Genomic DNA, 17309 nt, shown 5'->3' on the forward strand with positions numbered 1-17309 from the left:
GGCATCATACTGGCAGCACAAGATCAAAGCTTGTTTACCAGAAATTACCAGCTTAATGTTCTTTAAAACGATGTTGACCTAAAATGCAGATTCTGCAACATGTTTGATGAAACAATAGATCATCTTGTTTTGGGCTGTCTTATGCTAATCACCACAATAGGTAGGAAAATATTTACATTGGCAAATATGTAAATACTGACAAATCAGCACTTCTGCTCTGGTATGAACTGCATCCTGAGCCAGTATTTATAGGCAAAAATGTCACCATCTTCTGGGATTTTCCAGTCAACACTGTCAGAACAATCTAGGCTAACTTACCAGACATAATTATTAAAGACAAAGAAGAAAATACTTGTACACTAATAGATGTAAATGTCCACACTGATAAAAATATCTGTAAAGGAATTTGATAAACTTAGTAAGGACTTGGAAATTGAAATACAAAAGATGTGGTATCTTAAAGCAAAAGTTGTCGTCTTAGGTGCCCTATAAAAAAAATAGAAAAGCCCAATCAATTTAAATGTTTGTGTTGTATTATATTCATGCATCTCTGTACTGCCCTCCCCACTTCTCTTACCCAAGCTTTCAGCTATATTTCAACAATTCTTTAACTTCACTTACCCTAGGGTATCTCCCAGCAAGTGATTGCATCAAACATGCAGATTAAAATGATGATGATGATGATGATGATGATGATGATGATGCAGTACCAGGCAGTAGTTCTCATGGCTTTTGATTTTAACTGATTGGAAGTGTTATCATGTATATTGTTTTGTCTTGGTATAAAAGATGCGCTACAGCAAATATTCTGATCAATACCACAGATTTGCTTGTCAGTTGTTTGACCTTAAACAGTTGAGCATGTCCCTAAGTGGTTGATAATATGTGCATCTTTGATCACGAGCAGAAGTAGTGGAGGAGCATCATAGCCATGTGTTAAGAAGAATTCTTTGAGGCTTGAATAATTCACCTCTGGAAACATGGGTGTTTTGTTCATCATCCTTAAAACAAACCTTAGTCAGTGATCTGTTGACTGAGATGGGCTACTTGACCTGAAAAAAATTCTAAGTGGGCCCCACCTGCAAGGTCATGTGCTGTTTATCTTGATATGAGATCACCATGTCATGCACATATGGTTGTGATGCATGTGCCTGGTGTACCTTTATCAGACAGGTAGTCATGATTGGTATATTGGGCTTCATATATTTGTACCCCAGTGTCACTTTGATGGGATGCACTGCTCTCTCACTCACTCAATAATAATAATAATAATAATAATAATAATAATAATAATAATAATAATGAGTTTTGCATAGAAATTAGTAGAGGAGAGGTTAGTTGATAATATTAACATCAATACTTGACTGATATTTCATTTTACTGACTCAATAAGATGAAAGGCAAGGTTGACCACGATAGGATTTGAACTCAGAATAGAAAGAGAAGAGACAAAACTACAAGGCATTTTTTATGAAGTTGTAATGATTCTGCCAATACACTACTCTACAATAACAATAATAAAGAGCTAGAAAAATGCCACAAGCAGACAACAGCAACAATAATAATTATTTCTAATTTTGTCACAAAGCCAGCAATTTTTGGAGGAGGGGTTAGTCTATACCATTGACTCCAACCCCAAAAGGATAACAAGCAAAACTGACTGTGGCAAGATTTGAAACCAGGACATAAAGAACTGGAACAAATACCATGTGGCATTTTAACAACCAACTTAATAATAATTTAAGGAAAATGAAGGATTTTTACCTTGTGTCCGCAGTGTCTTTCTTAAAAGCAAAACCAAAAACTGCAATTTTTTTGTTTGTCACTGTATTAAAGAGAGCTTCAATAATTCGATTAGCAAAACGACGTCTTTGAAAATCATTAATATCAATTACCTGAAAATAGAAATAATGATTCCAATGACAAAGGTAAACTGCTGAATTAATTATCTTTTATTTTTTGTTTTTGTATAGTTTTATTGTTTTTATGTTAGCATGAACTAACTTGGAAGTTGAATGTCCTCCAGTCAACTTCCAGGTAAAAAATAACTGAGGGGATTCCCTGAAATTGTGCACATGTACAAGCATATGCAGAAGGTGCACAAAATTAAAAACTGCACCAAAAACCAAAAAGAACATAAAATATTTTTGTTCTTGTTCTTTAAGCCCAATATGACTAAACTCTCATCAATCTGTCTGATTGCACTCTGATCAATAAGAGATCAAAAGACATTCAAGTCATAAACAACTCATCATTTCGTGTTTTTACAGATAATTTCTTTCTAGGATCAATTATCTGATATGTTGCTCCCTTAAAACTGTATGTGATTTTAAGGAACATTTGGCTACTAGTTACAGCAAGTCAAGCTATCACAAGTAAACTTTCTCAATGTTGAAACTAATACTGGGTTTCTAATCTCATCACAATAAATTACCAATTTAAATAAAGTTTTACTCCATTTTTTTTTACCTATTTTCCATAAAAATGCCACAGAATGATGGCAAGCATCTGCCTTGTAAGTTTTTTAATGCAAACTTAATTCCTGGTTGAACAGAACCAACCAATTCACCCATGCCAATATAGAATATGGAAATTAAATGATGATGATGATGTTCATTTACTTAGTCTCAATTTCAGTAATTTCTGATATAATTTGAGTGGTATTTATTTTTGAGGGGAGCTAGTTGTTTATCAATGCTAGTACTTACTGGTTGGTACTTTATTTTATTGGCCTCAAAGTTGAACATTGCAGTATTTGTTCTAGTCAACATAGAAGACTAGAACAAATACCACATTTTGTTTGATGCTCTAACTATTCTTGGCCATCTCCTACTCTAACATTAATAGGGCAAAAAGACAAATGATTATATATAGACTCTGTCCTTGGCTCATCTTATTTTAATTAATAAGATAATTACAGAGAGGAATTTATTCATTTTGCTATCCATTACCTTTGTTAATGATGCTGATGATATTTTGAGTTAGATCATTCAAGAGTTTAGAGAGTTCATATCAGTAAAGATGATCTAATTGTGACATACCATACAGAGGTAATGCTTTGGAAAGTGACTCAACAACTAGCCAAGTGTTAAAAGATTGTAAACTGTAACCTTGCAGCTTCACTGAATTTTTCAGAAAAGATTTAGAACATCAAAAATTCTAATATATTTTGAAGGTATAAATTCTTGTTTTTGTTATGGAAAAGTGTTGCTAAGAGAAAGACCTCTCATATATCATCATCATTCAATATCTGTTTTCCATACTAGTAGGGGCTCAATGGTTGGACAAGAGCTGGCAAGCCAAAAGACCATGTCAAACTCTGGTGTCTGTGGTTGGATGCTTTTCTTAATGCCAAGCACTTTACAGAGTGTAGAGGGTGCTTGTTTCATGGCACCAGCATTAGGGTCACCAAACAACTTGCAAGACTGTGGTGTTATGGGCTGTGATGAGCTGTGTGTTGTTGGTGGAGAGAGGTGAGGCAAACAGAAGTGAAGCCAGACCGGAAGGGTCAGGCTGGAAGTCGGACACATGCGGTCGAAGGTCAGCACGTGGGTCAGTTAGAAAACAGAGAGGTTATGAGAAAGACGTGCTTTGATCAGGAGCGATTGTGTACTCCACTGCGGTCGACAACGCTTCATTCTGTCCTTTTGCTTCTTGTTGTCTTTTCCCTCCATCACACCACAAGCTATTTCGGCCCATAAGAAAAAAAAAAAAAAAAAAAAAAAAAAATGAGTGTTGTCCGGATTTCAAGTGATATCATTAAACCGTTTTGCGGCGACACGGACGTGGTCGCATGGCTAAAAAAGATGAAGCTGGCCGCGAAGCTCCAAGGGATAGGCGACTTGGCAAGCTTTCTACCGCTGTACTCGGATGGTCCGGCGTTGACGCTATTTTTAGAGATGGAAGAGAGGGACCAAGTTAGCGTGGAGAAAATAGAAATCCGCTTGATGGAGGCCTTCGCAGAAGGAATGTTTGAGGCGTACGCTCGCCTGGGGAAAGCGAAGTGGACTGGCGAACAGGTCGACGTGTTTGCCAACGAACTTAGGAGGTTGGCTAGACTGGCGGGGTACGAGGGAGAATCGCTGGATCGAACAGTAAAGTTGGGATTTGTAACTGGGTTTCCTGACCACATGTCGGTCGAATTGCAGAAACTGCCGGACGTGAACGCCATGCCCATGGCGGATATAATAACGAGGGCTCGTATGTTACTTTCGTGTTGTAGATCGACACCGTTGGCAGCAATGGCCACAGCAAAAGGTGGCCGACCAAGGAGTAGCGGAGAGGGGTCGAACAAGGAACGTGTGCGACTATTCAAAGGACAGTGTTTCCGGTGTCAGGGCCCGCACATGGTGCGAGACTGCAAGTTACCCAAGCCTGAGGTCATTTGCTACCGTTGTCGAGAAACGGGACATATAGCCAGTGAATGTCTGCAGGGAAACAGTCTAAGGGAGACTACTGCGCCAGTGGTCGTCCCTTCAGATCAATAAAGGCACATTTTTTTCTACCCGTTGTTGATGTGCTAGTGGATGGGAAGATGTCGCGTACCCTCGTGGACACAGGCTGTACAACGACCCTGATGACTCCGGGAGTGGTAGAGATATGGAGTGGAGAAAGCAGTGTGAGGGCAGTCGACGGAAGAGAGGTACGCTGTGAAGGCATTACTGACGTGCAGATTGAGGTGCAGGGAGCAATTGTAGTTGGCCACTTGGTGGATGAAATTGACGTGGTGATGGGGATGGATGCAATCACCCGTTTAGGAGGTGTCACTGTCAACGAGGCCGGTGTGACTTTCGGGGTCACGGGGAAACCGTGTATGGCGACGCCGTGCATTGGTGAGAACTGCGAAGAAAACTATGCCGCGCACACTATTGAAGACCAGGATTTTCATGCCGCCTTCGATGGCCAGAGGTGGACAGTGGAGTGGCACTGGAGGGGAGAGCCCCCGACGTTAAAAAATAAAGTGGGCTGCTACCAGCATACTTTGAAAGGAGATGCCAGAAGCGAGTTTGAGGGGTGGGGGGTGGAGCGGTGGATTAAGGAGGGCATATTGATCCCTTGGGAAGAAGAAGGAGAGAACGGAGTCCTGCCGCTGATGGCGGTGGTACAGCCCACGAAGCATAAGGTCAGACCAGTGCTTGACTTCCGAAAGCTGAATGACCACATATGTCATACGGGCGGCGAGGCCACAGATGTCTGCGGGGACACCTTGCGAGAATGGAGGCAGATGACAGGGGACTCCACGATCGTCGATTTGAAGTCGGCATACCTGCAGGTGCATGTGGCTGAGAGACTGTGGAAGCATCAGCTTGTCAGGTATAAGGGCCGGACATACTGCTTAACCAGGCTGGGGTTTGGGCTAGATTCAGCGCCAAAAATTATGGTAACAATTCTCAAGGCCATCCTGGGAAAGGTGGACAGAGTAAAAAGGGCCACCAATTCATACATTGATGACATCCTTGTGGATGTAACCATAATGCCAGCAACGGAGGTCATAGGCCACCTGAAGAAGTTCGGACTGGTCGCCAAGCCACCAGAGGCCATGGAGGGAGGCGCTGCACTGGGCCTCAAGCTACGGAGAGACAAGGCTGGTGCGTTGGTGTTTCGGTGTGGGAACAAGATCCCTGAACTGGGCACCAGCATGAGTAGACGGGAACTGTTCTCGGTGTGCGGGAAGCTGGTGGGACACTACCCGGTTGCAGGATGGCTCCGGACAGCATGTAACTTCATCAAGAGACGAGCCGAAGGAGCAAAGTGGAATGACAGAGTTGGGGAGAAAACGACCGACATGATGCAGGAAGTCTTGGTCAGAGTGAGAGCAGAGGATCCAGTGAGGGGCAGTTGGTATGTTCCCAAATCAAAGAGTGGGATCGTTTGGTGTGACGCCAGTAGCATCGCAATAGGGGTTGTCTTGGAAATGGGAGGCACCGTGGTGGAAGATGCAGCCTGGCTCAGGAAGATGGATGACTGCAACCATATCAACATGGCGGAGTTGGATGCCGTACTGAAGGGGGTGAACCTGGCCTTGAAGTGGGGGCTGTGCACCATCGAAATTAGAACCGATTCGGCCACTGTGCTTGGTTGGGTGACGGCAGTCATCACCAATGAGCGGAGGGTGCGAACCAAAGGGGATGCGGAGATGCTGGTAAAGCGCCGATTGGGAATATTGCGGGAGCTAACCGCTGAGTTCGATCTGGAGCTGAGCGTAATTTTTGTGCCTTCCGAAAAGAACAGGGCAGACGTCCTAACCAGGGTAAAGCGAGTGTAGAGGGTGCTTGTTTCATGGCACCAGCATTAGGGTCACCAAACAACTTGCAAGACAAAGATCCCTCACCTGGGAGGAAGAGTGATATTGAAGGAAATGGCTTTGTGCCAGTTGATGAGATGTTAAAAAGAACAGAGGGATAGAGGTAGATGCCTTGCTGTAGAGGAGATACAAGGATATCTAAGCTGGAAAAGAGAGGAGAGAAAGATAGAGAGTGAGAGATGGAATAGAGTTGAATTTAGGAAGTGATGATGAGAGATATAAGAGTGACTTAGGGTGGGGGAGTAATGGTAGATATGTGAGGGCACTGGAAGTGATAGCAGATGAAAGAGGAATTAAGGATAGAGTATAACAGAAGGTAGAAAGAATGGCTGAATGCACAGACAGGAGGTGATTGGTGGAAATAGTGGGCAGGGAAGAAGAGGGTAACCAAAGGGAGGGAATGTAGTATGTGTCTGTTCTGCTCTCAGATGATTATGGTAGCTGAATAATAGAGAAGAGGATGAAATGCTGGGGAAGCTTGATGGAACAGATAGAATTGAGGTGGGACAGAGTCCCATATGTACAAGCATTTACCAAGGTGGTTTTAGGATATCAATTCTGCTGTGGTGAATGGGTCTTCTTGAGCACAGCAAATCGCCAGACATCTTGTTCCTTTGTCATCTCCTCCATAAGGCTCAGTATCATGACATCAGCCTTCAATACTTCATTCAATATCTTCCTGGGTCTCTTCCTTCCACAACTTCCATCTACTTTAAGTAATCAGCGCTTCTTTATGCAACTGTCCTCATCCACATGCATCACATGATCAAACCAGTGCAGTCTTCTCTCTTGTACACTACATCTAATTTCTCCTATGCTTAACTTTTCTCTCAATATACGAGTGCCCTGTCATACATGTGCACTGACATTGCACATCCAGCAGAGCATACTAGCTTCATTCCACTCTAGTCTTCACATGTCCTCTGCATTTAGGGTCCATGTCTCACTAACATGTAGCATTGCTGTTCATACACAAGCATCATACAATTTTCCATTCACTTGGAGAGAGAGACAGAGAGAGAGAGAGAAAGAGAGAGAGACCTTTGGTTGCTAACAGAAGTAGAGGCTTTCTGAATTACCTGAATTTTTTCCTTCCTTTTCCTATCCTAGCAATTATACTGCTAATTAGGTTACCTAGGCAATGAAAATTATCTATCTGCTACTTCTAAAGAACTTCTGGGACATTTGAGAAAATCAATTTCCCATGTATCTATAGACTTTAAGGCTCCTGAGCATCTTCCACACACAAACACTACTTTATCTGTTAATCTTCCAGTGCTTCTATTGCATCTCTTGTATCTTGCACTGGGTACACCAAATAGAATTCCTGTCTATGCTTTCCCCACATATTGAACAGGGCCATTTATCTGAAGTGGGTAGTGTTCTGTGTGTTTTCTTGCTTACTAGAATCTTGGTCTTTACTAACTTAACTTTAAGGCTCTTTGATTCCAGGTTTTCTTTTCACATCTGGAATCTCTTTTCTAGTTCAATTATAGATTCTGCTATGAGATTAAGATCATTAGCATATAGTAATTCTTATGGGCAGCTGGTCTTAAATTTCTCTGAGATGGCCTGGAGAGCAATGATGAAGGGGTGGGTGAGAACCAAGCTCTGGTGAACACCTACTTGTACACTAAATTCATCACTGTATTCATGATTAAATCTTATCTTACTAAGAGCACTCCTGCACATGGTTTGTATAGCTTTCACAAGCCAGTCATCTATCTCTATCTTCCTCAGAGACCACCATATCACAGAGTAAGGTGCTCTATCGAAAGCCTCCTCCAAGTCAACAAATACCGAATACAATGGTTTAATCTTAGATAAATACTTCTCCTACAGTTGCCTAACTATGAATACAATGTCAGTAATGCTTCTCTTTGGCACAAAGCCAAACTGCATTTCATCAAGTCTAATTTTTTTCCGAACTAATTGGGCGGTAATTCTCTTTGAAACTTTCATCACATGGTCCAGTAATTTGATGCTTCTGTAATTACTTTTATCTAAGTCATCTCCTTTACCCTTGTAGCAGCTAACAGTAATGCTGTTACACCAGTCATTGGGGATGACCTTCTCGAATAACCTGATTAAACTATATAGATGACTAGACAGTATCTTACTCTACCAGATATTTTAAGCATCTCAGCAGTAACTCCCAACAGACCAGGGGTTTTCCTTTTCTTCATGCTTTTAATTGCCTTATCTATCATACTACTGTCAACCAGAATGGCTGGCCTCTCTGTTGGGTTCACATAAAGGAGACCCTTTCTCTCCCATTCATTCTTCACATTTTATAACCTTTTACAGTAGCACTTCCACACCTCTTTCTTTTCAGAACCACTAAGTACAAGCATATCATTATCCATCCAAACACACTTCTCTCCAACAACATCCCGATTCTCTCAGACACATCGTCTAGCAATCTGGAACACCTCAAATCTCTGATCTTTATACTGTAAGATATTGGCTAACCTCTTCTTTTCTGCTTCTGCCACTGCTAGATAAACCTGTTGCTTAGCTTCCCTTTAGCTGCCTGATATGATTCTTCACTACCTCTACTTTTCTACTCTTTCCTAACCTGTTTCTTCTCTTTTATAGCCCTGTCAACCTCATTCTTCCACTATCATGTCACTATTAGTGTAACAGAAGCTTTATTCCTACCACAGATTTGCTCTGTTCCTCCCAGTAGGTTATCCCACAAGATCAGCCAGCTCTCCTTTAATTCATACATCTCTATCACTTCTCATCAAATGCTTTGATTAGAACATCTCTGGCCATCTGAAGGATTCTTGGGCTTCCGTAATCTCCTTTTCAATATTGGTTTGTGTCTTTGGGTATTTCTAGCCCAAAGTCTGAAGTTGCTAGCCACTAACCTATGTGGAGTTGTACATTCTTCATCTGGGAGCAACTTTGTAATTACAAGCATCTGGTTATCTCTGTTTCTGATAAGAATGTAGTCAATCTGATTCATGTAACTACTGGATTGATAGGTGATCAGATGGCTTTCAGGTTTCCTGAGGTTAGTATTGTGGACCAGTAAGTCATTTGCTTTACAAAACTCCAGCAGCCTTATTTCTAGAACCAAAGCTGTAACCTCCATGCACACCCTGAAATCCATTGAAGTGCTGCCCAACATGACCATTGAAGTCACAAACCACAATGATAATGTCTTTTGTTATCAAAGTAGTCTGCAAATGGAATTTATTGAAATGGTCCTTTTGATCATCTGCCAGTCTGGCATGTCGACATATGCAGAAATGTCATTGTTACATTAAACAAGACTATTTTGAGCTTAATAATCCTATCACACAGCCTGATTATCTCAATCACCTTACCCACCCATTTCTCTTCCAAAAGAATACCTACTCTATTACTACTGCCCTTCCAGAAGAATTTGTATCTATATTCCTTGCCCACAAGCAAACTGAGACTCCCCTCCATTGCACCTCATGCACACAGCACACATCTACATACCTTCACTTTAACATTTCAACAATGTCACCAGACCTACCATGGGTAATGGAGATATTGAATTAAAAAAAAGTGATCAAATTTGTTGTTGGACTACCAAGTCAGCTACCTACATGTCAAAGCTTCAGTATGTTTAACGCCAAGAGAAACAAGATGTTTAAGATATATTTCTTTGTTTTGCTTGCCTTAGTTCTTGAATATTGCATTTCTTGGCTAATTGAATTCCATTATCAATTAAGAATAGTGGAAGGATAGACTACTGGAGAGGATTTACTCACCATCCTCAATTAATGAACTAAATATCTATGGCAGGTGCAAGGGAGACAACTGCCACCAACCTTACTGCAAACTTAGCTGAAATTGCCACATCTACTACTGCTATAAGTGAGACTGACAAAACCGCTACTACAGCCACTATCACTGCTGCTGCTACTGCTATTGACACCCCTGCTGCTACCGCTACCACCACAACATAGCAACGATCACAATCAGAAAGAAAGGAAACACCAGTACTGTGGGGTTTTTTTTTGTAAGAAAAACATGTGAACTTCTAGAACTGATACCATGCAAGATTAATTTTATTTTACTTATTTCAGTTTATTTTATCTTTTATTTCAACATAACTAAGCATCTTTATAAATGATTGAAACCAATTGCGTATTTTGCTAAAAATATAAATACATTTTTTATTCATGATAAAGTTCTCAAAGCATTTTCTTCTTCATTTATATATATATATATATGTATATATATATATATATATATATATATATATATATATATATATATATATATATATACAAGTGAGTAAACAAACAATGGAAGGGCACTCAACACATTTATTGGGAGTTACATGTATGGATCAAAACAGTTTGATTCAAATTCTGTGAAACTTAAAGTTTCAAAGCTTTTGAAGCTTATCGCTGGGCAGTGGAAATTTGAATCCAAATTTGATTCAAATTTCCACTGCCCAACGATAAGCTTCACGAGCTTTGAAACTTCAAGTAGCATGGAATTTGAATCAAACTGTTTTCATATATAAATATGATGATGATTATTATTTATTCTTAATAGAATTGAGGATAAAATCATGTTAATGATTATATCAAGTGGTCAGCATGAAATAAAACCTTGTAGGTAATTTGTATATATTATTAATAATTATATATATAATTATATTACAGGAATATGGATAAAAAAAGACCTTCTCTAACATGCTGAAAACAGATGCCAAAGGCACCAGAAAAACCACCATATAACTAAAAAAAAAACAGGCTGTAAGCAGGCAAATGAAAAATTCTGAATAAAACTTTTTATTGCTTTAATCTAAATACTAAATAAACTTTAATCTAAATACTAAATAAAACTTTTTATTGCTTTAATCCCGAAATTGGACCCAATACAAAATTAACTGTGAAGTTTCATTTAGTATTTTTCATTTGCTCGCTTACAACCTGTGTTTTTTGGAGTTATACAGTGATCTTTTAGCACCTTTAGCATCTTTTAGTGTCTATTTTCATCATGTTGAAGAAGGTTTTTATCCTGATCCCTTTAATATGATTATATATATAATTGTCAATTTAGTATATAGATTACCTACAAGGTTTTATTTCATGCTGACCACTTGATATAATCATTAACGTGGTTTTATCCTCAGTTCTATTAAAAATTGATAATAAAATATTTTTACTCCTGATTGAAATCACATTTCCTGCAAGGCTATTTCAAAAAAAAAACACAAGGTTGAAATGAAAAATATTAATTTGACATGCAAATATTTGTATATGAACATTGCTTCATATGGGTATGTATAAGTATCTGTGATTATACACCTTGAATATTGTGCTGATGATAGGAAATAAGCTTTTTTATTGCTTTAATCACCAAATTGGACCCAATACACAACTGTGAAGTTTTATTTAGTAGTCTTCATTTGCCTGCTTACAATCTGTGCTTTTTTGAGTTATATGGTAGTTTTTTAGTGCCTCTGGCATCTATTTTCAGCATATTGGAGGTTTTTTATCCTGATCCCTTTAATATATATAATCATTAATTTAATATATATATATATATATATATATATATATATATATATATATATATATATATTCCAGATTCAGCGCGCCAAAACTAAGACTTTTGAATTTTAATCTTTATAATGGATAGAATCACGTGCACGTTTTCACTGGTTGAAGACAACTAGCATGAGATTCTGTTCGATTATAAGAATATCGGCAATGTGTACTGAAGATAAATAGATACTTTAATTTGGAAGTATTGATTTTGAAACTATAGTCTGCAGATAATCGAGGTATGTACAATTTTCACTGGTCTAGCCCACCTGTTTTTGCTCCGCTGAATCCGTATTTGAGAATTTTTTAAGTGAGCTTCTTCTAGCATATTGACAGACCAGTCACTGGTCAATCTTATATACACAAGTACTATAATCTTTTTAGGATCTCAAAAAATTTTTTCCTGAACCTTCTGATTCTTTTAATGTGCTAGTTTCCTGGTATTAAATTGATATTAATTAATATCGAATTTTTACCATATTATGTTAATTAACCATAATCACATTTCTCAAAGTTGGTAAATTCAAAGCAGAAATTATTTTCTGCAGAGATATTTTCCGGATTCAGCGTGCCAAAACTAAGACTTTTGAATTTTAATCTTTATAATGGATAGAATCACGTGCACGTTTTCACTGGTTGAAGACAACTAGCACGAGATTCTGTTCGATTATAAGAATATTGGCAATGTGTACTGAAGATAAATAGATACTTTAATTTGGAAGTATTGATTTTGAAACTATAGTCTGCAGATAATCGAGGTATGTACAATTTTCACTGGTCTAGCCCACCTGTTTTTGCTCCGCTGAATCCGTATTTGAGAATTTTTTAAGTGAGCTTCTTCTAGCATATTGACAGACAGGTCACTGGTCAATCTTATATACACAAGTATATATATATATATATATATATATATATATATATACACACACACACATACATACACACACCACACACATGTATATCATCATCATCATCATCATTTAACATCAGTATTTCATGCTGGCAGGGGTTGGATGGTTTGACAGGATCTGACTGCATCATGAGCTAATGTCTTCTTTGGTATGAGTTTGATAGCTGCATGCCCTTCCAGACACCAACAACTTTGCAGCATGTGCTAGGTGCTTTTTTATTATATCTATACATATAACCATAAAAATGTGCGTGTGTGTATGCATATATGTTTCTTACATCTATACATATAGACATAAAAATGTCACACACACACACAAACAGCCACATATACCAGGTCATCTCATAAATAATGTTTGAAATATCATATATGTAATTTCTATCAAATTTTACAGTATTCTTAAATGTCAAATGGTATTAATTGAGACTCATATGAATTTGGAAACCTTTAACTTAGTATAATTTCTTTTTACAAAATAATGTAACTGAATTAATTACTAATATTAACCCCTCAAAGATGGATGTATCGAAGGAGCATTTAAGGCACATAATGCTTTAAGAGTTCAAAAAGAGAAACAATGCAGCAGCAGCAACCTGAAATATCCATTCTGTTAACGGGGAAGAGTACCTGAATGAAAGTGGTTGCAGAAAATGGTTTGTAAACTTCTAAAATGTTGATTTCAGCATAAGAGAGAGAGGCCATGAATAGGATGCTTTGTTGAATTTGATGATGTACTTCTTTTATCAAAGCTTGAGAAGGATAATGCTGTGTCAGATGAAGAATTGAGAACAAGCTCAATTCAAGCCATTCAACTATTTACCACCATCTTCAACCACTTGGAAAGGTGCCCAAACTTGGAAAATGGGTTCCCCATGATTTGACAGACGCCAACCGAAAATCACAAGTGGACATCTCCTCTCTTGAATGTATCTCACTATTTTTGGACAGATTAATGACTAGTGATAAAAAACGGATTTTTATGAAAACATGAAGCAACACAGGTAATGGCTTAGTTGTGGAGAACAGATTAAACCACAACACAAAAAGGACCTCCTCGCAAAAAAGGTTCTTCTTTCAGTTTGGTGGGATTGCATTGGAGTGATCCACTTTGAGCTGCTACCAACTAATGAAACAATTACTGCTCACACCTATTGCCAATAATTAGAGGGTTTGAGGCCTTATTATTCCCTTCAGGGGACTGTCACATTAAGTTGACAGCATACAACTACTTCATCGTATCACTACTGCATAAATCTCTCTGAGAGATTTAGAAATGTATAATTTCTAAACAAAAGGCCTGCTTTGATGAATCATAAAGGAATGGTGTTTCATCAGGATAATGTAAGGTCCCATACTAAAGATTACATCAGATAAAATTGAAGAACTTGGCTGGTAAAAAAATCTTTCACCCACTTTATTCCCAGACCTTGCTCCTTCTGATTACCATTTGTTTTGAAGCTTACAGAATCATTTAGATGGATTAGTACTCAAGATTTGCATAGAGGTCAAAACTGACCTCTCTTCCTTCTTCTCATCAAAACCAATGGAATTTTAAAAAAAACATGAGTAGATGGAAGGAAGTTATTGATAATGATGGGAATTATTAACAGGATTGAATTTTAATAAAATGTAAAATTAAATCACTTTTTCCCTTATCCAAAATTCAGACATTACTTATGGGATGACCTGATATATTGTATAAAGCATGAAGTTACTGCATCACATAAAACCAAACCTCCCCAAATAGCAGTGTGATTGTAAAACTCACCTGTTGCCAGTATGCTGCTATCTCAGGAAGATTTAAACACTCACAGAGGTAAACCAAATTGAGTACATCTTTTTGAAAACAACTCCCGCCAAAACCTGAAACAACAACAACACTGTATAAGGATACTATTTAACCCTTATAAGATTATCAGACAGATCTATCAGTTTATGGTTTTATGTGTTTGAAAGACAAGTTGATATATCAAGAATATGTAATTTCCAATATCTGTGGAGATTCTTTTACAGAATTTTGAATAATGATTTGTAATATAAGGAAACAGAGGCAGAATATATATAGCTGATTATATTAATCCTAGTATATGATTGCTATGTTCATCATTATTTAGCATATGTATTCCATGCTGGCATGGGTTGGGTATTATTTTATAAGAAACTGAAAGTTCCAATCAGACTGGGACTTGAACTTCTGATATAAATTATACTACAAGCCACATTTTATGCAAAAGTTGTCAAATAAATATTCATATTAATCATGCTTGAATATATTTCTGTTAATAGCATAAGCATCAATTATAATTATTTTTAACCATTTGTTTCAACCTGTATAAATCCATTATGCTCTAACATCTTAACAACATTTTAAAATATTAACAGATAATACATGCAAAAGTGGCTAAATTTTCTGTTCTGCTGCTAGACTAGCTGCTTTATCAACTAATTCACTGTTGTGAGTGAATTCTGCTTTCCATTTTCACAGAGGGCAATGAACTAAAGGACGCTGAGTTAATTAATTAAATCAGTGGTATGTGAATCAATATCCTAAAAAAACTAACCATAGTTGTTAACCACCAATAATTAAACAACTTTACTTCAATCATATCCAAGATCAATAGATGATGATTGACAGATATGAAGGACAAGCATATTACCCATCATATGACAAGTAACTTTCGAATATACTTTAGCCACCACACGTAATATCAGAAAATATGGCATTCATGCAATATCTATAATTTAACTTTTAAATTTCTTTGTGCTTATAGAAAATGATTAATTGAATATCAATTTTCAGAATTAAATGAAAGAAATTTCTTATTCAAATTTTTGCAATAAATATGTCATTATTTTTCGAAATCTTATCAACATAATTGAAAACTAATTTCTGTAAAATTTCATAAAAAAACATGAATCTTTTAGTAAGTTATAAGATGCTCATCCTGCACCTCTTATATTAACTCTCTCTTTATCTTTCTTTTTCTCTCTCTTACTTTCTCTAATATGATGTAAAGTGTGACTGAAGAAATCAACCAAACTAGCAAGTAAGCAACCAACCAATTTATATATCAGCTATTATTAATATAAACTATAACTAATTTCAACTTGTCCTAAGTATCTTCAGTTACAGGTTAAAGTGAGATGTACATATTTGTATGTGTATGCTATATACTTACCAACACTGGCTTTCAAAAACTTTGGCCCAATCCTGGTGTCAGTTCCAACAGCATGAGCCACTTCTGACACATCAGCCCCTGTAGCTTCACAGATTGCAGATACAGCATTGATGCTAGATATACGCTGAGCTAAAAATGCATTTGCTGCCTAAAATAATATTTAAAATAACATATATGTATCAACAACCTCACCATCATCATCATCAAAAACAATTTCATATGTATTTTACAGTTCCACTATAGTTTTGACAGGTTAAATTCTATGTAACAGTGAACTTAATAGTTCAATGGTTTAAGCCTTTAGCAATTAAATCATCCATGTGAAGCCCAAATATTCTACCCATTTTATGTTCAAATCAGCTAGATCTGAACTTTCATGCTTACTCAACAATGTCATTCTAAAAATAAACAATCCCATCATCAAACTCTTGAAGCTATGAGATAATGCACAATTAATTCAAAACAGTGGGAATAAACAAGCATTGCATTTGACAAAAAGTCAACTGAATGCCAAAAGGGTTAATGTGTTATACAATGAAACTAACAATAGTTTAGTGATTTAGTATTACAAGTACAACTTACAACAATTTAATGGTTTAGTGTGTTACACAGTAAACATAACAATTTAGTGATTCATTGTGTTTCACATCAACCCTTTTGTTAACATATTTCTAATGAAATAATTTAGTAAAATGACTTTGCCATTATTAGACTGGTGATTGGAACGTAGATTTATATGTAATTTCAATAGAGGATTTTAGTTTTGATAACTTTAAAACAAGAAGTTTGTATTGTAGAATTAGAGGTAGTCTCAAGTGGATTGGTATTAGAAGTGAACCTAACAACAATTTAGTAGTTAACAATTTAATGATTTAGTGTGTTAACAGTAAAGCTAACAATGCAGTAGCAATAACAACAGTTTAATGATTTTAGTGAATGCACTGATTTAAATAATAACTTGGCAATTTAGTGATACACAATAAACCTAACAGGAGTTTAGAAATTTAGTCTCATGATAGACCTAACAATAATTATGTGTGTGTGTGTATATATATATATATATACACACACACACATACAAATATTTCACGTAAACCCGGAGTTTCTACCTTTAAAAACAAGGAATTACAACATTTTACTTGTGTGGATTCTTTGCTACCCTGGTAACTATTTAGCTATTCTTTCCGTATTAATTGTTAACAAGGGAAAAATACACACACCTATATATATATATATATATATATATATATATATAATTCAGTGTTACAAAGAAGACCAAACAACAGTTTGGTGTAAGTATAACAATTGCATAGAGAAGATAAAAGATAGATTTAATCATCTTTGAAATACTGATTTAATGAGATGTTGAAAGG

At 36.9% G+C, this 17309-nt stretch overlaps 1 protein-coding gene across 1 annotated transcript in view; it reads right to left on the reverse strand.

Annotated features, from left to right (window-relative positions):
• Nucleotides 1-17309, reverse strand: part of LOC106872643 (UDP-glucose 6-dehydrogenase) — a 111350-nt gene that overhangs the window by 25233 nt on the left and 68808 nt on the right. Inside the window, exons 5-7 of the mRNA XM_089355152.1 lie at nt 15937-16084; nt 14526-14620; nt 1765-1895 (exon numbers count right to left, since the gene is read on the reverse strand). Of these exons, the coding sequence (XP_089211278.1) occupies nt 1765-1895; nt 14526-14620; nt 15937-16084 (374 nt within the window). The remainder of the gene's footprint in view (nt 1-1764; nt 1896-14525; nt 14621-15936; nt 16085-17309) is intronic.

This window comes from Octopus bimaculoides, chromosome 7 (assembly GCF_046866305.1).
Source record: "Octopus bimaculoides isolate indiv1 chromosome 7, ASM4686630v1, whole genome shotgun sequence".
Lineage (NCBI taxonomy): Eukaryota > Metazoa > Mollusca > Cephalopoda > Octopoda > Octopodidae > Octopus > Octopus bimaculoides.